Source organism: Pelodiscus sinensis, chromosome 17 (genome assembly GCF_049634645.1).
Source record: "Pelodiscus sinensis isolate JC-2024 chromosome 17, ASM4963464v1, whole genome shotgun sequence".
NCBI lineage: Eukaryota > Metazoa > Chordata > Testudines > Trionychidae > Pelodiscus > Pelodiscus sinensis.
In genome coordinates, this window is record NC_134727.1 from 30,342,151 (window position 1) to 30,365,235 (window position 23,085).

Below are 23,085 nucleotides of genomic sequence, written 5' to 3' on the forward strand. Positions count from 1 at the left end.
GCGCTGAGCCGACAAACAGCTGATCAGCTGGCGACAGAGGCATGTAGTCTAGATGTACCCTTAGAGCCCCTGAGATCTACCGGTAGCTCACGATCTACTGGTTGGTGACCACGGACCTAGAACTTTCATACAAATAAATGCTGAATTGAGAGGTAGGCTATCTAGGATAGTTTTTCTTCCTGTACGGTGCCCGTGGGCACATGGTGCCTGCTGGGCCTTTTATGTGTGCCTGCGGAACAATCTGGGCTGGCCCCGCGCCTGGGCGGCCCTTGCCCCTAGGTTGCGGCACATGCTGGTGCCGGCCTGGGCGGCCCCCTGCCCGGGGTTGCAGCACATGCCAGTGCTGGCCCCGGGCGCCTGGGCAGCCCCAAAAGGTTGGGGACCACTGCTATAGAGGGGGTGTGCAAAGTAGCATTCGGATTTTAATTTTAATCATGGCAAAATGTGTTCCTTTATTTTTGTGGGTGGGAAGAGAGTAGAAGATCATCCACATGTGGATATAGTATCGATGGTTTTGTTCCAAATTACTTGGCTGATATGCAAAATTGTTATTTGATGTAGGCTTAGGTTAATGCTTTAATTGCTACTAATGCAGTGAAATTGTAATAACCAGTGTAGTAAACTGGAATTTAAACAAGTCTCAGGAGGATTGCTGTGTTAGTCTGTAACTTTAAAAACAATAAGCAGTCTTGTGACACCCTAGACACTAACAAATGTATTGTTATCATGAGCTTTCATGGGTAAAACCCATCAGATGAGTTTGAGTGGAAATTACAGAATCCATAGTATATATAACAGCAAAAGGTCCAGTTTTAATAATGCTAAGTAAGCCAGGCTGGATGTGTCCCATTCATAGCTTTTGATGTGTAAATGTGAATATCAAAGGCAGAAGAAATTGCCTTTTCTGATGGTTAATTCATACTATATATTTTAGAAATGTCTGAATTTTTGTTCAAGAACTCCTAAATGGTAAGAGCTAGGACCTCTTACCGAACTTAAAAGCAAGGTCAGGGTTTGGTTATGCCATGATAATGCAATGTGCATGGAATTGGATTATTTCTCATAAAATGGAAAGGGAGGGGTCTGGTAGGAGAGAGTTAAATGCATAATGACCACAGGGTGGCAGCAAGGGGCCAGAGATGGGGATTGGGACAGCTATAACTCCACTGGGCCAGCAGGGAGCAGGGGTGGAGAAAGGGACAGCTATCTACTTTATATTTCAGAGATTGTCTGCCTGCTGCAGCAGCCATTGACAGGTGTTTCTCACCCCCCTCACCCCCCCCCCCCTGCTGCAGTGAGAGGGGGCTGGCATTTTTCTCTCTCTCCAGGGCAGCCTGCATACTGAACCCTCCCCCCCCCCCCAATCCTTCCACCCCCTCACCAGAAAAATGAGTTAAATGAAGAAAAACAAAATTTGAGTTAAGGAGCAGAGCAATGCTGGGTAAGTCTTCTGGTGTTTAAATATTAGGAAGATTCCCTTTGTTATCCCTGTATATTTTTAAAGCTGTCTGATAGTGTGGAGAAGTTAAATGCCACCAACTTATTTAAATATTCTAATTTACCTCTACTTTTTGCAACCCATAAAAGGAACTAAAATTCTGATTATTAAAGACAGTGGTATGTGAGTAGTGACATCTTGAAAGTAATTTATCTTGTATTGTACTGATATGCTTATACGGATTTTTTTCCCTCTCCTATATGTAGATTCAGTGTTTCAAAATGTTAGGTGCTCTCATTCACCAGAGTTTACCAAATGCTGAGACAGTATTGTTTGGCAGTCTCTGTAGCAAGAAAGGAAGCATCTTTTGTTGTTAACATCCTTTCTCTTAGTTCTGCTCTTGCTGCCAGCTGCTCATTGTCTGTACTTGCTTGTATAATATTCACAAGGGACTTCATGAGTTCTTATCAGCCACTTGCCACAGCACATCATTTCCTCGTGTCATCTTTACTCTCTTTAAAAGAAAACAAAACACAGGTTTACACCAGAATCCGATAGGTATTGTAAAACAGGGCAGTGTGTGAACACTGTTTCTTTGACATTGTGTACAGAACAGTATTGTTTAAATTAACTCCCTCAAACAGTTTGGTAAAGGTCTTATTTCTGGCACTTATTCTGCAGAGTGTGTCTTCTCCTTTTTAGGAAGAAAACATATTACAAAAGCCTGAAAATCCTCTCCTTATAATCCCTGTCCCAGCAGCCAGAAGACTGGGGAGGTGTATAACTGAAGTGGCCAAGGTGATTGACCATGTCTAAATTCTTTTTTAAGCTATTCTCAGTTGTTCCTCCAATTTCCTCATTATTAGTCAGCTACAAAAAAAAATGGAATACTGAAGAAGAGTCCAAGAATAGCACCCAAGTAGAAGTTTCAGAATCCTTCATGCCAGTAAAGTGATGGCAGGTTTCTCCAGCACAGTGTCTCCCAAACTTTCCAAACTACTGTACTCTTTTCAGGAGTCTGATTTTTCTCTTGAATACCCTCAAGTTTTGCTTCACTAAAAAACTACTTGCTTACAAAATCAGACCAATGTCACAGCACACTGCTACTGAAAAATTGCACGTGTTTTCATTTTGACCACATAGCTATAAAATAAATCAATTGCAACAAATAGTGCATTTACATTTTAGGATATAGAGATGTATGAACACATCATTTATATGAAATTTTAGTTTGTACTGATTTAGCTAGTGCTTTTAATGTAGTCTGTTGTAAAACTAGGCAACTAGCTGAGTTCAGGTACCCTATGAAAAATCTCTGCATACACCTACCTGGTTGAGAACTGTTGCTCTAGAGTATTGTCCTTGGAACTTGCTGGTTACTCATGTCTCCCAAGTTATCTTCATCTACCTCTTGGTGAGGAGGATTAGTTCTTCTGTCTGTAGTCTAGCAAACTTTTTAGCCATTAGGCAAGTAAGTTTTGTACATGGTTTTTGCCTAGGCTATAGCTACTCAACTGCATTCTATAAAAAGCTAGTGTCAGAAAATCTAAAGTTACGTAATGGAGAGGAGTACCTTGCATCTCTTGGAAATCACTCTTTCTCCCTAAAAGTAGCACTGATAGTCTGAAAGGAGACTTAAAATTTTCCCCTTGATTAGAAGGAAGCCAGTGTGGGTGGATGGGTGGGTAGAGTGTGTTTTAAAGGCCAAAAATTGAATGTAACATGAAGAGTGGAAATAATCATTCTTCCTATTTTAATATATGAATTGTTTTTAGTTCTGCCTTCTTCTCTGTCATCAAAAAACAAACAACCCCCCTAGTTGCTAACTACTTGATATGTTTTTTGGTTTTTTTAACAGGATTAAATAAGAAGAATCATCCCTTTTGATTTATGAGTGACAACTATTCGATCAGGTGTTGTCTTCCAAGACAAAAATAGTTTGGTCAGTTGCTTCTTGTAGACACTGATGTTTATTTATAGAAAGGTTTTTTGAAGACTTGTGTCAAATGACGTCAATGGCCAGTTTGTTCTCTTTTACTAGCCCAGCTGTAAAGCGCTTATTGGGCTGGAAACAAGGAGATGAAGAGGAAAAATGGGCGGAAAAGGCAGTTGATGCCTTGGTAAAAAAGTTGAAAAAGAAAAAGGGTGCTATGGAAGAATTGGAAAAAGCTTTGAGCAGTCCTGGACAACCCAGCAAATGCGTTACTATTCCTCGTTCTTTAGATGGGAGACTTCAAGTTTCTCACAGAAAAGGTCTGCCCCATGTTATATACTGTCGTGTGTGGCGTTGGCCTGATCTACAGAGTCATCATGAATTGAAGCCATTGGATATTTGTGAATTTCCTTTTGGATCTAAACAGAAGGAAGTTTGTATCAATCCATACCACTATAAAAGGGTAGAGAGCCCTGGTAAGTTTGAGCATTGATGTCTATAGCCTGAAAAAATTAATCACAGTCAGTGTTGCTTTGCCAATTTAAATTCCCTGGGGCACGGGTGGAGTGGAATATAACATTCAGGTTAGAATGGGTGGAGTTGCCTGGTAAAAACTTTACAACTACAGTTTACTGTGTAGCATATGATCTATGGAAGATTTTTCTAAATCCTGGCTTACTCATTGACTTTATTGTAACAAGCATTTGGCTCTAAATACAAAAGTAGTCAACTGAAGACTTAATCTCTTTTTTTTGAGAATATGGAGTGTTAGGAGTACACTAATCCTTTAAAATTATTAGTACTTTTCACTTAGTATGCATGTTCTGTTTTTTTTTTTTTTTTTTTTTTTTAAAGCAGCTCGCTAAACTAGCAAAATATGACTAGTTTTCATGCTGTGAAGTATGAATTAAGTCTGGCAAGAAATAGAGTCCATGTTTTTTAAAAGAGATTTTTAGAAACCCACAAATTGTAAGTAATAGTTAAATCTTTTGTAACCTTTTTCTTGTTCCTTCTCAGCTGATAATGGGAACTCGTTAATTATAGTTAGTGAATAGATTGTTCATTATTTTATGCTGTTCATTATAGCTGTATTTAACAATTTTTTAAATTTTGTGCATAACTTTTTGTTTTGTTTTTTGTTTTTTAGTTCTACCTCCAGTGTTAGTACCTAGACATAGTGAATTCAATCCACAGCACAGCCTTCTAGTTCAGTTCAGGAACCTAAGCCACAATGAACCGCACATGCCACACAATGCTACATTTCCAGATTCTTTCCAGCAACCCAACAGCACTCCATTTTCCATTTCACCAAACAGTCCCTACCCGCCGTCTCCAGTGAGCAGCACTTACCCAAGTTCCCCTGCTAGTTCTGGACCATCTAGTCCATTTCAGCTACCAGGTGAGAACAGTCTGTACCTGAACTCTGCTGAGAAATTAAAAATATGCTTATAATACCAAAAGCTTTTGTGATTCCCTTTTTGCCTCTGTTTCTGGTATCAATTGATATTGGCTTAATATCAACTGATTCTTGTACTCTGTTAATCGTTACTACTTTCCTTAGTCTTTTGATACGGGTTGGAAAGAACTCTTGTGAATTATTGCAGTTTTTATTTTGCCAAAAACCTTCTTAAGGTATCACTAGAATATGGAAACATGGGGTTATTGAATGAATTTAGTGTTTTTAAATGAGGTGCAATGCAGAGAAGAAATAAGTTAATATGTAACAGTCCTTTTTAAAATCAGAAGGAATTTGATGTTAACACATTCTGAGATCATGGAGGCATACCTTATATTAAACATCATCCAGTAATATGGAATGGTAATTTTTTAAGACCTCAAACTGCAGTAATGAGTTGTGCTGAAGAATTGGGACTTGTAATAAATTCCTACATCTAGCTAAGCATGTGTGTGTATATACTCATCTAATGACCAAGCACCTGACAAAATTAGTGGTTCTAGCTGGGTGAGCAAAGCAAGGCCTTATGCTCCGCTTGATGGTATCTATTTGTCAGTCTTCATTTATAGTTTTAACTTCTGCATTTTTCCTTGTTTTAAGCTGATACTCCACCTCCTGCATATATGCCCCCTGAGGATCAAATGGGACAGGATAGTTCACAGTCTATGGACACAAGCAACACCATGATTCCTCAAATTATGCCAAATATATCCAGCAGAGGTAAGATAATATGGTGGACAATACATTTTTGGTTGGTTTCTTTAATGATGACAGCCAGATTCAGAGTTGACTTACTTGGAGTAAATTTAAGCATGGTTAAGTAGAAATAACTTGCATATGACAATGGAAGAAGTTCAGGTTTGTACCAGAATCACCTGCCACCAGAAAGAGAATGCAAGTGAAACAAACCCTATCCAGTTCACTTTTACACCATTTTATTGGTTGGCTGCTTTTAAATCAGCCAACAAAAAAACAAAAATCCTCTTTTTGAATTGCACTTTCAATAAGTAGGGGTGTGATTTATTTTTTTCCCCCACCCTCCGCCCCCAGTTGTTCAGATCCTGTCTCTTACCTTTGATTGGACATGGAGTTGTTTGCTCCACATCCCTAGAAATCAGGCCTCAAAAAGTCAATTTATAAATAGGTTTTATAAAGAAAACGTTTTTCTTGACCCACTTTGTTTGCATGAGTTTCACCGAAGTCTCAGGAAGAGGGAGACACCAAAACAAAGTGATCGATTGTGAAATAAAACTTTTTAGGACCTGAAGGTGGTATTACCATTTTTAAAAATTGGTAGTGTCATTTTTAACTGCATCATACTGCCTTTCAAGTCTGAACATAAGATACAAATGTGAGATTGTGGAATCAATTTTTTACTGCTATGTGAAAAGGATTGTTAAATACTTCTAAATTGAAATACATATTGACATATTTCATTTAATTGTATTATAGATGTTCAGCCTGTTGCTTATGAAGAGCCCAAGCACTGGTGTTCAATAGTGTACTATGAATTAAACAATCGCGTTGGAGAGGCTTTTCATGCATCTTCCACCAGTGTCCTAGTGGATGGCTTTACAGATCCTTCTAATAATAAAAACAGATTCTGCTTAGGTTTGTTGTCCAATGTCAATCGCAACTCAACTATTGAGAACACTAGACGACATATTGGAAAAGGTAATTCATAAATGTTCTTTATGCCTCCTTTAAGATAGCAATAGATTGACAAAAATTTCATTTGAAAAAAGGCATATTGAAATGTGCAACAATGAAATTATATATGGTGATTTCAGAGACACACAAACCCTTTCTCCAGGTATATTATTTAAAACAAGTTGTGACATACACATTGTGTATATATGTGATAAACATTGGAGAATGCTGCTCTCAGAATCCCAGTAACTAACCTAAACTATGTACAATATATTAAAAAAAACCCATATTTTAGAGTAGGGAGAGTACTTTTAGCGAACAAGCTTGTTGTAAGTATTCAGTGTTTAGTGCCAGCACTTCAGCACAATTGTAGGTCCTGAGTATCTGTCAAGTTTCATATATACAGCTACCATTTTAGATTTGTTCCTTAGGAAAAAGTTCTTGCTGCTGTTTAATATTTTAGAGTTTTGTTCTCCATTCACACAGGCTATTCAAGTGTTGTATGGTATATTTAAATATCCAGGATAAGTTGAAAGCAAAGTAAAATAAGGTTGTAAGGATTTGTTTTATGAGAGTGAATCTAAGATGGTGGAGGCATAGGGTGTTCCCGGATTTGATAGGTCTGATAGCATCTTGCAGTTTCTCTGGATCTGCCATACTTTTCACCTGAAAGTACTATATAGACATGCAGTTTTCAGACCGATGAAGCCTGCTTAATCTCTTAAAGTATGTTAGTGAATTTTTAAAATGCCCCTTTATGTGCCTTGCCTTTTTCATGCCTCTAAAAAGAAAACTCTTTTCTTACTGCTATGCTTTAGAAAGAGCATTTTAGTACTTACAATTGTTTAGATTATTCTCATTATCATTGGTCAATATGAAACATTTGGCCTTGGAAAGCCAAAGGTACTATAGCAAGGAATACAGCATTTTTCTTTTGGGGTACTTCTGAGGTGGACTACTGGAACCATCAAAAGATCGGCTGTGTAATACTTGTTAATACACACTCTGCTAATGTAAGTCTGTCTACCTAGTCATAAGTGAAAACCTTAAAGTTAAAATCTCTAATCTTAAGAGTTAAAATTAAGCGTTGTCACTGTCCCAAAACCAGACTGATTTCCACTCCATGCATTGGACAAAATGGGTTTTACCCACAAAAGCTTATGCTCAAATCTGTTAGTCTTCAAAGTGTCACAGGATTCCTTATTGTTTTTGCAGATGCAGACTAATACAGCTATACCTCAGACTTTTTTCTTGATGCAGGTGAATTTTGTACGATGACTTCTGTTAACTTTATAAAGGAATAGAATTACATTTTCTACTTATCTTACTGCTTCTACTGTTTCAGCTATAAGACTTAAATTAATTCTCTCTTTTTTTTTTTTTTTTTTTTTAAGTGATTTCTTCATTTTGAGTTTTATTTTCATCTGGAGAAGCGGACATTTCTGTTGTAGCCTGCTTGTGTACCTCTAGTCTCCAGTAAAATCTCTGAGACACCCAACCACTACCTTACTTTTAGCTGGAAGGCCATCTAAGTAGAGAGGCAGGAAAGAAGCAGAATAGAATAGATTTATATGGGGGAGAGGCCTGTGCTCAAAGCCACTGTAAGCCACGTGTTAACTAACAGAGGAGTGTGCTTTCAAGTTCCTTGCCCCCGAACTTTATCCTATCCCAGACTCCCAGTGGGCCTGATGAGGTTCACCAATAGCCGTCAGCCTGAAAGAGCAGCTCAGGTCTTCCTTTGTTATACAGGCAGTCCCCAAGTTACGTACAAGTTAGGGACTGTAGGTTTGTTCTTAAGTTGAATTTCTACGTAAGTCGGAACTGGCGTCCAGATTCAGCCGCTGCTGAAACTGACCAGCGGCTGACTATAGGAAGCCCGAGGCAGAGTTTCTCTGCCCCGGGCTTCCTGGAATCAGCCGCTGATCAGTTTCAACAGCGGCTGAATCTGGATGCCTGGAACAGAGCACCTGGGGTGCTGCCGGGTAGGTCCCTGCAGTGCCGCACCTCGGCGCTACTGGACCAACCCGGCAGCACCCCAGCTGCTCTGCCCCAGGCGTCCTGATTCAGCCGCTGCTGAAACTGACCAGCAGCGGCTGAATCAGGACGTCTGGGGCAGAGCAGCTGGGGTGCTGCCGGGTTGGTCCAGTAGCGCCGAGGAGCGGTGCTGTGGGACCAACCCGGCAGCGCCCTAGCTGCTCTAGCACAGGCGTCCGCGAGAAAAGCCTGGTCTGCTGGGGTGGGGGGGGAAACTAGCTGCACCCCCCCCCCCCCCCCCAGCAGACCAGAGAGACGCGGGCGGCGGGATGGCCCAGACGCGCCATGGTCCCGCCTCCCGCATCATCCGCGGCTTTGCTCCGCGTCTCCCTGGTCTGCTGGGGGGCCCGCCCACCCAGCAGACCAGGGAGACGGGCAACTGCTTTTCTCGCCCTGGAGGACATGGGCGGTGGGGCGGCGGCGCGTCTGGGCGGTCCCGCCGCCCGCGTCCTCCGGGGCGAGAAAAGCCCCGTTCATAAGTACGGATCCGACATAAGTCGGATCCACGAAACTCAGGGACTGCCTGTATGCAGTGTTGTTGCTGTGTGGGTCTTATGATACTAGGGACAAGATAGGTGAGGGAATAGCTTTTATTTGATCAGCGTCTGTTGAGCAGCTCTGTAAATTCAAAAGCTTGTATTTCTTCTGGTCTGGGAAACATGAGTGTCACAACTAAACACAAGATGGAACAGATAGTATAGCATAAGAAGCTTAACACATTCCAAGGAGCCATTCACAATTAAGTGACCCCTTAATAAATTTCCAGTCACAGAGGGGAGGGGAAATTAGCTGGCAGGAGACTGTTAGATGGCTATAGATTGTAGTAATAAGCCATACATCCATGATGTCTCCTTTTCATCACTCTTAGGCTGCATCTAGACTGGCATGTTTTTGCCCAAAAACTTTTAACGGAAAAACATTTGTGCAAGAGAGTGTCTATACAGGCAGTCCCCGGGTTACGCGGATCCGACTTATGTCGGATCCGCACTTACGAACGGGACTTTTCTCGCCCTGGAGGACACGGGCGGCAGGACCGACCAGACGCGCTGCGGTCCCGCCGCCCGCGTCCTCCGGGGCGAGAAAAGCTGCTCCACGTCTCCCTGGTCTGCTGGGCGGGGGGAAGGGGGGGCCAGCAGACCAGGGAGACGTGGAGGACCGGGGCGGCGGGTCTCCGGCGCGTCTCGGTCCCGCCGCCCGCATCTCCCTGGTCTTCGGGGGGGGGGGAAGGGGAGCAGCTAGTGCGCGCCCCCCCAGCAGACCAGGCTTTTCTTGGGACACCTGTGGTAGAGCAGCTGGGGGCTGCCGGTTGGTCCTGCAGCGCCACTCTTGGTGCTACTGGACCAACCCGGCAGCACCCCAGCTGCTCTGCCCCAGGCGTCCCCAAGTCAGTCGCTGCTGAAACTGACCAGCGGCTGACTACAGGAAGCCTGAGGCAGAGTTGCTCTGCCCCGGGCTTCCTGGAATCAGCCACTGGTCAGTTTCAGCAGCGGCTGAATCTGGACGCCAGTTCTGACTTACATACAGATTCAACTTAAGAACAAACCTACAGTCCCTATCTTGTACGTAACCCGGGGACTGCCTGTACTGGCATGTGCCTTTGCGCAAAAGATTTGCTTTTGCACAAAAGCATCCGTGCCTGTGTAGATGCTCTCTTGCGCAAGAAAGCTCCGATGGCCATTTTAGCCATTGAACTTTGTTGCGCAAGAAATTAACGTTGCTGTTTACACTGGCCCTCTTGCGCAAGAAAACTTGCGCAAGAGGGCTTATCCCTGAGTGGGAGCGTCAGAGTATTTGTGCAAGAACCACTGATTTTGTACATTACAAAGTCAGTGTTCTTGCGCAAATACTCGCAGCCAGTGTAGACAGGCGGCAAGATTTTGCGCAAAAGCAGTCGCTTTTGTGCAAAATCATGCTGGTCTAGATGCAGCCTTAGTGTTTAGAAAGCTGTTAATTTAAGCTACCAAGTTCATCTTTTGAAACTATACAAGTTTCCTTTGAGGAAAAGGACTAATGGGTCAGATACAGAGTGATTGCTTTGTGAAAAATATTCATTTACAGGTGATACCATGTTTTTTGTCATTTATCATTTTCTTATGAGTTCATTCAAGAGTGTAACAATTGTCTGGTGGCACTCACATAATTGCTATTGGGGCATTTTAGTGCACTGAGGTACATTGCGTATTGAGACGGGCATCTTGAAAGTTGTGTGTGACGGAGATACATTTGTAGTCTTTGCATCTATTCTGGGATGCCTAGTGCTGTTTTGGGTTGGACACTGTGCAATCTGTCTTATAATTGATGAGAGAAGGCCATCTAGTGGACTGATATAAAATGAAATAGTTTGAGATGAGTGCATTATGCCATATATATGGCTTATTTGCATATGGAAACCTAGTTTTTCAGGAAGCTCTTCAAATAGAAGGCTGACTAAATTGTCTTGGAGCTCAAGAGTTATTTGCACTAATACAGCTTAACTTAAAACAACTTTTTATCTGATTTCTTCTTCCCCCTTTCCCCTTTTTGTTTTTAAGGCGTTCATCTCTACTACGTAGGTGGGGAAGTGTATGCTGAGTGCTTAAGTGATAGCAGCATATTTGTACAGAGCAGGAACTGCAACTACCATCATGGATTTCACCCTACAACTGTATGCAAGATTCCCAGTGGCTGCAGCCTAAAAATTTTTAACAATCAGGAATTTGCTCAGCTTTTAGCTCAGTCTGTCAACCATGGATTTGAGGCAGTGTATGAGCTCACCAAAATGTGCACCATTCGAATGAGTTTTGTAAAGGTAAATACATTTTGATTTTGTATCTAAGCATTTAAATTCTCTCTGGAATGAGAGAGGTTCAAGCAAATTATTCAGATTGACTTTGATACATCACAAATAACTTTGTGCAAAATAGTAACACTTCTGCGTTTTAGTCTGACTCCTTATGTTGGAGTAGCATTATTGTTTGATCTTTATACTTGCCAGATGAGTATGCTTTGCCATAGTAGTTCAGTAGGCCGCCTGCTCCATCTGGTTATATTAAATGGTTCCTTTCTCAGATCAGAAACGTGCTATAACTTGTAAACTTCCACTTTCTAAGGAAACTTGTAATGTGCACATACGCTAATGGAGCAAAAATAATGTGGCCTGCTGGACCACCAACTTGGCCGTGATATGAGAAAAATGAAGAAAAAAAATATATGAATGACAGTTTAACTCCTCCTCGTGCCTTCCTTGGTTCTTTCTCCCAATAAAGCTTCAGATCATAGACACATACATTTCATCAATCCCTTGGGCCTTCAATATACGTTTTTAGTAGAATGAAGAGAAACTTACTTTTTAAAATGTATGCAGCCAGATTGTGCCTTTCTTAAAAAAGAAATCCTTCAATATCATGAGTTTTAAAAAAATGGCTTTGTATTAGTAACTGATCTGACTCTTAATATAGTAAAAAAGGTGACTTGTTGCAATAAGCTCTTCTGCATCTGGTCTTTAAAAATATGCTCAATATTGAGTATTTAAAGTTGAATAGGAGGCTATGCCTGCCGAACCTCCTGTCGTGGTGGGTAGGCAACCTCGCTCTCACCCTCCATTGCAGCCTAAACAAAACTCCACTGGTGCAACACAGCAAGGGAGCCTCCCCGGCCTCACCGCAGTACCCCTGGGCCCTCTCGGGAAGGAAGAACCAGGGCCTGTATCCGTAAAGAAGGCTGGGAAGTTGACCTAACAGCCCAACTGGCATCTTCCCTGCCCCGCTCATCCCGATTCGCTTTCATGCAGTGGTGCTGGGAAACCAGATCTGGGGCACATACTGTCCTGTGGACCGGATGGTTCGCAGCTTGCTGTCTTGTGGCGCAAGTGAGTCAGTCTCCCAGGGCTGGCTACGAGCAGCCAGGGGACACTGCCACTGCTCATCTTCCTTCTTGTCCTAGAAGCTGAGCAGACTGGCCCATGTCGCCTCTTTATTCTCCTGTAGCCACTTCCTCTCCTTGATCTCTTTTTTAAAGAAGAGAGGGTGTTTTGATGGGTAATGCGCACAAATGGGATTTTACATCACAACTAACTGGTTAAACATTAATTTAAATCAGTTAACTGATTAAATGAGCTGGGTGAGGGGCACTCCAGCCCACCTGCCCTCCCCCCTTGTTCTCCCACCCCTATCGGCTAGAGCTGCCCTGGCTGGGGTGGTGGTGCTCCCCTGCCTGGGGCACACGGGCTGGACCACCTATGGTTGGGGGCTACAGCCCTTACCAGTTAACTGTAACCTGTAAGGGGTGAGATTTACTGATTAACCTTTAACATCCCTACAGCACAGTAGATTTAGCACATTTGTAAAGTAATTTGTGTTAGTGTCATGGAGCAGTGATGCTCTTAAGTTTCATTGCTTGTGGCGGCCACTCTTCCAACCTGTCTGTGTGGTTCTTGTACAGTATCCTGTGGAATGTGTGGGAATATCCTTGTTCTCACAAAGAACTTTGATAATTCACTTGGTGTTAATCATAGTAAAAAAGCATCTGTCCTGATGGTCTGAAGGGGGGAAAAACATGGCTCTAATTTATAAAGAAAGTCTCAGAAGTAAAGAATTCTTCTGGGCTTCTAAAGATAATTCATAGATTAAAGGCCAGAAAGGACCATTAATCACCTAGTCTGACAAGCTGTATAGCACAAGCAATAGTACTTCCCTGAGTTAATACCTGCGTCAAGTCCAATAACTTGTGGAATTACAGCCTCTCTCACTTGGAGTCTATTAATTATCTTGTACAATGTTATGTTAGTACTTTATCCTGTTATGTACCTGTTTCATGGTAATCCCTAGGAGCCCAAAATTAGATTGGAACCGTATCCTGTTGTATACTTTACAAACTTCATGCTGACAGTCTTTTCCCCAAAGAGCTTAAACAACAGAAGTTAGGAGAGAGGAAGTATTCAACTCCAAAAAGGAGTTTAAAGAACAGCTAGCCAAAATCTCAAAAGGTAATAACAAATTGTTTAAGTACATCAGTAGCAGGAAGCTTGCTAAACAACCAGTGGGGCCCCTGGATGATCGAGATACAAAAGGAGCACTTAAAGATGAGAAAGTAATTGTAGAGAAACTAAATGAATTCTTTGCTTCAGTCTTCACGGATGAGGATGTTAGGGAGATTCCCAAACCTGACCCATCCTTTGTAGGTGACAAATCTGAGGACTTGTCACAGATTGAAGTGTCATTAGAGGAGATTTTGGAATTAATTGATAAACTTAACAGTAACAAGTCACCAGGACCAGATGGCATTCACCCAAGAGTTCTGAAAACTCAAATGTGCAATTGCGGAACTATTAACTATAGTTTGTAACCTATCCTTTAAATCAGCTTCTGTACCCAATGACTGGAGGATAGCTAATGTAATGCCAATATTTAAAAAGGGCTCTAGAGGCGATCCTGGCAATTACAGACCAGTAAGTCTAACATCAGTACTGGGCAAATTAGTTGAAACAATAGTAAAGAATAAAATTGTCAGACACGTAAAAGAATGTAATTTGTTGGGCAAAAGTCAACATGGTTTCTGTAAAGGGAAATTATGTCTTGCTAATCTATTAGAGTTCTTTGAAGAGGTCAACAAACGTGGACAAGGGGGATCCAGTAGATATAGTATACTTAGATTTCCAGAAAGCCTTTGACAAGGTCCCTCACCAAAGGCTCATATGTAAATTAAGTTGTCGTGGGATAAGAGGGAAGATCCTTTCATGGATTGACAATTGGTTAAGACAGGAGACAAAGGGTAGAAATAAATAGTAAATGTTCAGAATGGAGAGGTGTAACTAGTGGTGTTCCTCAAGGTCAGTCCAAGGACCAAGCCTATTCAATTTATTCATAAATGATCTGGAGAAAGGGGTAAACAGTGAAGTGGCAAAGTTTGTGGAGGATACTAAACTGCTCAAGGGAGTTAAGACCAGAACAGACTGTGAAGAACTTCAAAAAGATCTCACAAAACTAAGTGATTGGGCAACAAAATGGCAAATGAAATTTAATGTGGATAAATGTAAAGTAATGCACATTGGAAAAAATAACCCCAACTATACATATAATATGATGGGGGCTAATTTAGCTACAACTAATCAGGAAAGAGATCTTGGAGTCATCGTGGATAGTTCTCTGAAGATATCCACACAGTGAGCAGCAGCAGTCAAAGCAAACAGGATGTTAGGAATCTCTTAAAAAGCGGGATAGAGAATAAGATGGAGAATATCTTGTTGCCCTTATATAAGTCCATGGTACGCCCACATCTTGAATACTGCGTACACACGTGGTCTCCTTATTTCAAAAAAGATATACTGGCATTAGAAAAGGTTCAGAGAAGGGCAACTAAAATGATTAGGGGTTTGGAACGGGTCCCATATGAGAGATTAAAGAGGCTGGGACTTTTCAGCTTGGAAAAGAGGAGACAAGGGGGGGGGAAGATATGATAGAGGTCTATAAAATCATGAGTAGTGTGGAGAGAGTAAATAAGGAAAAGCTATTTACTTTTGCCCATAATATAAGAACTAGGGGCCATCAAATGAAACTAACGGGCAGCAGGTTTAAAACAATTAAAAGGAAGTTCTTCACACAGAGCATAGTCAATCTGTGGAACTCCTTGCCTGAGGAGGTTGTGAAGGCTAGGACTATAACAGGGTTTAAAAGAGAACCTCCATGAATTTATCTAGTTAAGTCCATTAATGGCTATTAGCCAATATGGGTAAGGAATGGTGTCCCTAGCCTCTGTTTGTCAGAGGGTGGAGATGGATGGCAGAAGAGAGATCACTTGATCATTACCTGTTTGATTCACTCCCTCTGGGACACCTGGCATTGGCCACTGTTGGCAGACAGGGTACTGGGCTGGATGGACCTTTGGTCTGACCCAGTATGGCCATTCTTATGTTCTTATACCCATTTTATAAATGGAGAAATTAGACACCGGGATTAACCTTGGCAACGGTTACTTAAGTCTTGAGTCAGAATCAGAACCCAGAGTTCCTGAGTCATAGTTCAGTGCCTTTACCCTCAACACCCTCCTTCCTCTTTGTTTTCCTTTTTTCCTCAAATTACAACCTTTTTTGCTTGTATTGGGGGGGGGGGAAGGGTTGTCTCTTAATACCTGTAAATGTCTAATAGTCTAACTTTGTATTTCCTATTGGCAAAATTGGATTGAGAGTATACACTCATGTTAAAGGTATAACATTTCTTCATTTTTATAGGGTTGGGGAGCGGAATATCACCGGCAAGATGTCACAAGCACGCCATGCTGGATAGAAATTCATCTTCATGGGCCCCTTCAGTGGCTGGATAAAGTACTTACACAAATGGGCTCACCTCTTAATCCCATCTCTTCAGTTTCATAGAGCTGCAGTATTACCTTCAATTGTATCTTTGGTGGACTTATTTTTAATTCTAGGGAAACTTCCAGTGTGGATACTGTGAGCTAGATGGAGAACAGATATGGGTTTAACTTTTACCCCCTTTGTGACCAATTCCATTGCATATTGATTCACTTTTAAATTTCAGTTTGTTCTTGTGATCCTAAAATGATAGTTGAGCCCTGCGGTGGGTTGGAGTCTTATGAGAAACTTGCAACACTTCTCCTTCCCCCCACCCACTCTATATGAAACTTACAGGCATAGGTCTAACGGGAACATCTTCCTCATTGTCACATTGGGACAAGAGTTTTGAAGGCAGACTTTAGGAGTAAATACATATAATAGATTTTAGTGTTACTTGAGCTCTACATTCTCTTTTAACACACGTGGCTCCAGATTTCAATCAGTATTAAATATGTAGCTGTGTAACATCTTATGGAAGATGTCTGTAGTAAAAAATTAGCCTTTATTACAGCTAAGTTTGCCTCAATTTGAACAATGTGATTTAAGTGTACACATCTTGAAATACTTTTTTTACAGATGGATGATGTAAAACATTTGCTTTAACTTTTGGAACATGCAGCCATAAACACCATATACATTATAGAATATCAATTATTAGCCTTGTCCCATTCCAATTTTTTAATACTACTTTTAACCACCAGTTAAAGAGTAATTGATAAAGGTAAACTTTTCGCACTGCTGTGGACTATATACACCTATGCTCTTTTGGATGTAATTGCCAAGACCTAGCTTTTTTAGGTACCCTTTTGTATTTTAGCATAAACTCTATTTTTTATAAATGGCAGAACTTGCATTGCAAAGGAGCTAAGTTCTCTACGTATCTGTTTTACCTATCCAGAATTGGCATATTTAAGCCTCTTGAATCATTTAGCAGTTATTATGCAGTATTAGTGATGACCCTGTACTTCATATCCAATACATATTTGATTAATCTCTCATTTTCGTACTGTTTGAAGACTGAATGGCTTAGCAAATTGGTGATTGAGTGCAGAGCCTTTTATTTATAGATCAAATGCAAGTGGAGTAGGCAATTACCAAAAATCATTACTGTCAAGACTTGTCCTGTGTGAAATGGTGAACTTCATCCCATTCCTGATGAATTTTTCCCCTCCTGTAATCTAGGCCTAAAGTTGGCATTCTTAGCAGAGACACTAATGATTGAATGTAGATAGGGATTCAATTGCCCTTTCTCCCACACTGGTGTATGACTGTGAGAAGACTTGTATTACAGCTGCCTGCTGTATGTGTTGCTTCACCGAGTGAATTACAATGCCCAGCCTTTCAACACAAACACTAAATAAAAAAGGGAGAAATCTGAGAGTAACTCCTTTTCCTAATGAGAGAAATAAATATGTTGTGGAGAATACTAAGTGAAATGAATTATGGCTCAATTCTTTAAGTCTAATGTTTTTATGTACAGAGTGTCAGGCCTGTTATGTATCTTCTTCACCTTCCCCTTTCTCTATCCAAAACCTGTTTCTTATCCACTAAAAGATAAAAGATTTGGGAGGTAGCCTGAAAACCCAAACTCACGTACTTACTAAAGGATGCTTTATGTAGCTAATTACTGCAGTCCCAGGGTATTGATTACTTAAGTTGTTCTTGTGTCCTTTTATTGAATGATAAAGTTTGTGCTTAAATGTGGTAAATCACTGTATCACATAGTACATAAGTAAATCTTTTTCAAGGAACAAAATTGTTTACAGATCATGATCGTTTCTTATGAAATGCCTTAAAGGAATAAAGCTAAATAGATAACTTTCACACATCTATAATGCTGTCTTGTACAGGAATAAGTATTTGTACTTGATCTTAAACACTTTAAATAAAATGTTTTCAGGAAAAAAGGGAGTGATATTACTTTGTCATTTATCTTGTAGACCAGTGTTTCTCAACCTTTTTTTTATAAAGTACCCCCTTTTCCCCAAAAAAATCATAAGTACCCCCTTTAAAAAAAACAAAACATTTGTACCCTGAATACTTAGTTTTCAAACACACAATTTTTTTCCATCGCAACACATTTGTTTAAACAACTTAATTGTAGCCAAGCATGAAATTTTTGGGTGTAAAAAGTAAAAAAAATAAGAAAGCACTGTAAAACTTAAAACAAAAATTCAGTTTTCTCCAAATTTCAGTTGTTGATGTACTCCCCAGACTTCTCTCATGTACACCTGAGGGTACTCATACAGCTGGTTGAGAAACACTGTTCTAGACCATTATTTATTCCTTTGAACTTCAACCAATGATGTGTATGGGTTTTTTGTTTTGGTTTTTAAAAGTTACAAATTCAGATGTTGCCCGTAAGATCAGGGCTTCCATAGTCAAAACATTTTCCTACATCCATATTTAAGTTTTGTGAATCTACATATAATTCTATATCTACTATATGTTTTCTTAAATAAATTTTCTGAATGTCATGACACATCAGCTTAGAGTCAAATCTCAGTTGAAGGACCTATAGTAAGTCATCCAAGGTTGACTTTTATATTGGCTTCCTCTATGCTCCTGTATATGCTTAAATTTTAAAAAATGATTCAGGAATGAGTACATGAGCCTGAGCCAGTGCCTAATGAGAAACTAATGCACAAATAGCCAGGCTATTATAACCTTAGCAATACAGTAGAACCTCAGCGTTATGAACATCAGAGTAATGCAGTGTCCAGTCAACCAGATACCTCATTTGGAACTGGAAGTTTGCAATCAGACAGCAGAGATTTCCCCCTCCCCCCCCACCTTCTCCTCCCCTGTCCCGTCCCCCCCAAATCAAATGCAGTTAAACTACTAGAAAAAGGGGAAAGCAGCATTTTTCATCATAGTAAAGTTTCAAGGCTGTAAAGTCATTGTTCAGTTGTAAACTTTTGAAAGAATAGCCATAATGTTTAGTGTAGGGTTAATGAATCTTTCAGAACAATCTCCATTCCTGAGGTGTTCATACCCGCTGCCTTCTTGCTCATACATACTCTTTTGCAGAAATATGCCAGCTAAGGGCTGCTGTTGAGCTTTAAAATTGGTGCTTATCATAAATATGAGGCCTCTGTAAAAGATTTCTAGTTTTCTAACTTTTATGGTGCAGAGCCACGATATGTTTAGTTATATCTGGAGGGGTGTACCACAGTGCACACATCTCGGAGGATAAGCGGACAGAGAACTGCTTGACACTAAATAGGTGCTACCAGCTTTGCCGTCATAAAATTTAAACCTATCATGCTATGCTTGTGAGTTTATTGCTAGCAGGAAGGGGTGGCCTGTCTGTATAGGTGAACTAGGCGGGTGCCAAGTTAAATAGGGTGCCAAATGGTGGTGTAATATCATTGAGGGGTTTGGAGGTGGGGGCGCTGATTCCATGGTTCACCTAAGGTTCCAGTTGCTGGCAGCTAGTCTAGGGCCGCCCCTGCTAGCAGGTATAATGTTGTAGGTAGAAACTAAATGGGTCAGGATCTTGGGAATTAAAACCCAACACTGGTCAGACTCAATGTTACTCTTTTAAAAAATTATTTTACCTTATTTATACAGGATAACTGACTTCAATCTTTGGTGGGCATGTTTCTATTTCTTACCATCGGCAATTATTAGTCTTATTGGTAATACCATCAGAGAGCTCAAAAGATGGAACAGGCAAATACATAACTACCATTTTGGCCTACTCATAAAGCTGCTGTGACTTCCACTCCATGTATTTCAATGGTTTTTACCCATGAAAGTTTATGCCCAAATAAGTCTGTTAGTCTTTAAGGTACCACAGGACTCATTGTTTTTCTAGATAGACTAACATGGCTACCCCTCTGAGTGAAAGTTTGGAGGGAAGACTTCAGCCTTACGAGTTATCAATCCAGAATTTTTATGAGTATTACATTCACTTAATTGAAGATAAGGGGCAACATTGGGTTATGAGATTGGTTCTACACAATCTGTACCTTTTTTGGTATGGTTGAACAGAACTTTTTTTTTTCAGAATGACTAGTTAGTCAAAATAATTGAGCTGCTTACATATAGTGATTGCTTTAGGATTTCTTAAAAAAACAAACAAACCCCATCTTAATGCTTGGTCTGTTGCCTGAAACTATTGATCTCTTTCCATAGTTAGAGTGTAAAACTTGTTTTCCTACCAAAAAAAAAATAGTGTTTTGTAGTCTATGGCTGGAAAAAATAACATGTCAAGATTTGCCTAGCTTGAAATACTCTGGAAACTAGTGTTTTATAGCTAGCAGTCTTCAATAAATAAAACCCATTTTAAATGGTTTTCCTGAAAGGAAAGTTAGTTTTTACTTTCTTTTTTTGGTAGTCATGAAGTCTCTTTCCTTATGGAGGAAACCCATTCTGAATTCAAATTGATAGACTAAATCATTGTGTTACAATGTAACTGTGCTTTATTATGCTTCTCCAGAAATCTGCTTTTATGTTTATTGATAACATAACCTTTATGCTTCTGTTTACATAGTAGTAAACATGGTTTTAGCAACAAGGTTTTTTCATTTAACTGTCTTCATTTTGTTAACTCTAACTTTAGTTTTCGTTTTTAAAGATATATTTTGCATACTGCTGCCCATATTTGAATAAACATGAAAATTCCCCTTTCAGAATGGCTTTTTTTCCTGTTTTGCTCTAAACATAATTTATCAGCTGCGTCCAGTACTTATACATGTCTATGTCTATATAGGTATGTTTGAAAAAGTATAATCTGAATTTCCTACAAGGTATAATGACCCATAAAATCTTCATTATTGTAATTGTGGCCACTGACGTGTTATAGGTATTGCTCCTTATAGAAGTGAGAATTAGAAATTTAATTCCATTGACAGTTTGATTGGAACATTTGAGATTAGGGCTGTCAATTAACGCATGTTAATGCCTGCGATTAACGCAAAGCACAATTAACATGTTAATTTTTTTAATGCACATTAATCGCAGGCATTTCTGCAGCACTGCCCCTTTAAAACACCACCAGGGCATTTCAAAGGGGCAGCACAGTGGAGGCTGGGATCAGCTGGAGTCCCCAGCTGACCCCAGACTCAGTGCAGTGCTGTCCCTTTGAAATGCTGTCAGTGAGCCCGGGGACAATTGGGGACTCCAGCTAATCTGATCCTGGGCTCTCACGGTGCTGACCCTTTGAAATGCCTTGGCGGCAGCGATGCACAATGCCTAGGGGTCATCTAGGAATTCCAGCTGACCGCAGGCTCCGCATTGTGCTGACCTTTGAAATTCCGCGTTTCAAAGGGGCAGCACCTGCACAGCTGATCCCAGGCTCCCGTGCCCCTTTAAAATGCAGCAGAGGTGTTTCAAAGGGGCAGCACAACGTGGAGCCCGGGGCCAGCTGGAGTTTTATTATTCTTTAACAGTGCGATTAGTTGCGATTAATTTTTTTTAATCGCTTGACAGCCCTACTTGAGACTATTCTGCATGTCTAAAGAAACTGGTTACATGCTTCCTAGAACAATAGGATTTGAGCATACCAGCGCACATGCAAGATCAGGCCCTAGGGTGAGGATTAGCTATAGTCCCATTTTTCAAACATAATGAATGCCCATGTTTTTAGAACTCTTGCATAGTTTCCAGAAATGGTTTTCCTTGAGGAACTTCTCATCATTACTATACAGGTCCCTCTAGGAATCTCCCCACATTGTAGGATTTTAAAACTGAATGTAATTAAATACAATTGTTTATTTGAGAGAGTATTCTTTTGTCATCTGGTTTCTGAGGTAAGCTGACTAAAACATATTAAGGAACGTCACTAATGAAATTGGCTTATGTACAATGTTTTTTATAATGTATTTTTATAAATCACTGAATATACTATGGATAAAATACCAGCAATTTTACAGCAATTGTTTGCCATGCATAAAATCTTATCTGTAGGACTCTACCAAATTCAGATTCATATGGCTTATGAAATCTGGTCTTTTTGGTGTGCTTTCCCCCTATAGTGTACGGATTACACAGGGGAGACCAGCATTTCTCAAAATGGAGGTCCTGACCCAAAAGGTAGTTGTAGGATGGTCACAAGGTAATAAGGAGGGGGTTGCAGTATTCCCACGTTCACTTCTGTGCTGCCCTCAGAGCTGGATAGCTGGAGAAATGCTGCTGTTACCCAGGTTCCCGACTCCGAAGGCAACCTCCTTTCAGCAATAGCACAAAAGTAAGGGTGGCAATAATATATTATACCACCCTTCTGTACTGCTGCTGGTGACAACTTTTGTCTTGAGGGCTGGCCTCTTAGACAGCAGCTGCTGCTCTGCAGTTGCCCAGCTCTGAAGGTGGCACCACTACCAGCACCAGTGCAGAAGTAAGGATAGCAGTACTGCAACTGCCCCTTCCCTACAAACTTACAACCTCCCTTGCTCTGCACCCACAACTCCTTTTAGAGACAGGATCCCTACAATTACAATACCTGCAAATTTCAGATTTAAACAGCTGAAATAAAATTTACATTAAAAAAAATCCTGTGTCCATGAAATTGACAAAAATGAACTGTGAAATAAGCCCTACTTATTTAATGAGATTCTAGCTAATAATTTTTTGAGATACACCTCTGGCTAGCTTAAGTCTTAGACAACCAAGCATCAGCAGAACTTGAAAATAGTAACCAACAGCTTTCTCTTATGAAGAAGAAAACTAGGAATATTCCTTTTGAAAAGGTTTCCTTAAATATTTCAATAACATTTAATATTAGTGTTTTTATGAAAAGAGCAACTGCCTTCATTATGGTTTGATCTCTGTTTACAGAATTTTTAAAGCGGGGGAGGAGTTCGTGTTCTTGTCAAACTTGTACATATCTTGGTTACTAGAGCGACTGGTTTATGGTTTTAGGGTAATTCCTGAAGTGGTGAGAGAAGGGCAAGTTAAAGGAAAAGTTGAAGCTTTGGTAGAATATACACCAAATGTACTAGATACAACTCTTTCTTTAATTTTTAATTTTAATTTAATTTTTTATTTTATGGAAGGGATAATTGGACTGAAAGATCAGGAATTTTTGCTATGAACTCTATTAAGCAATTAGAAAGGGCTGGGGCCTGAGGGGAGAACTTGAATAAAATCAGAAACATATTTTCAAAGTGTTTTGATTTTTGAAAACATGCCAGTTTCGAATTGATTTGAACCAAATTTTACCTAGAAATAAATGCCAATACTTGGCAATTCTCTAGAATCTATCTGAGACATGTGCACAGTGGTTTTCAACCTGTGATTTGGAC

At 40.4% G+C, this 23,085-nt stretch overlaps 1 protein-coding gene and 1 non-coding gene across 7 annotated transcripts in view; one reads left to right on the forward strand and one right to left on the reverse strand.

Annotated features, from left to right (window-relative positions):
- SMAD5 (SMAD family member 5) overlaps positions 1-15,982 on the forward strand; it is a 42,272-nt gene extending 26,290 nt beyond the window's left edge. For 3 of the 6 annotated variants that reach the window (XM_006116021.4, XM_075900438.1, XM_025181192.2), the window contains exons 3-8: positions 3,297-3,847; positions 4,519-4,770; positions 5,428-5,547; positions 6,280-6,501; positions 11,043-11,299; positions 15,716-15,982. In XM_006116021.4, coding sequence (XP_006116083.1) covers positions 3,445-3,847; positions 4,519-4,770; positions 5,428-5,547; positions 6,280-6,501; positions 11,043-11,299; positions 15,716-15,859 — 1,398 coding nt within the window. In that variant the 5' untranslated portion in view covers positions 3,297-3,444 and the 3' untranslated portion in view covers positions 15,860-15,982. Of the gene's footprint in view, positions 1-2,140; positions 2,237-3,296; positions 3,848-4,518; positions 4,771-5,427; positions 5,548-6,279; positions 6,502-11,042; positions 11,300-15,715 lie in introns of those variants that run through there. The other 3 variants (XM_075900442.1, XM_075900440.1, XM_075900439.1) reach the window with 3 other exon arrangements.
- Positions 1,833-23,085, reverse strand: part of LOC112544636 (uncharacterized) — a 132,270-nt gene continuing 111,017 nt past the window's right edge. The window contains exon 3 of the transcript XR_012896374.1: positions 1,833-1,952. This is a non-coding gene — a transcript (uncharacterized LOC112544636). The remainder of the gene's footprint in view (positions 1,953-23,085) is intronic.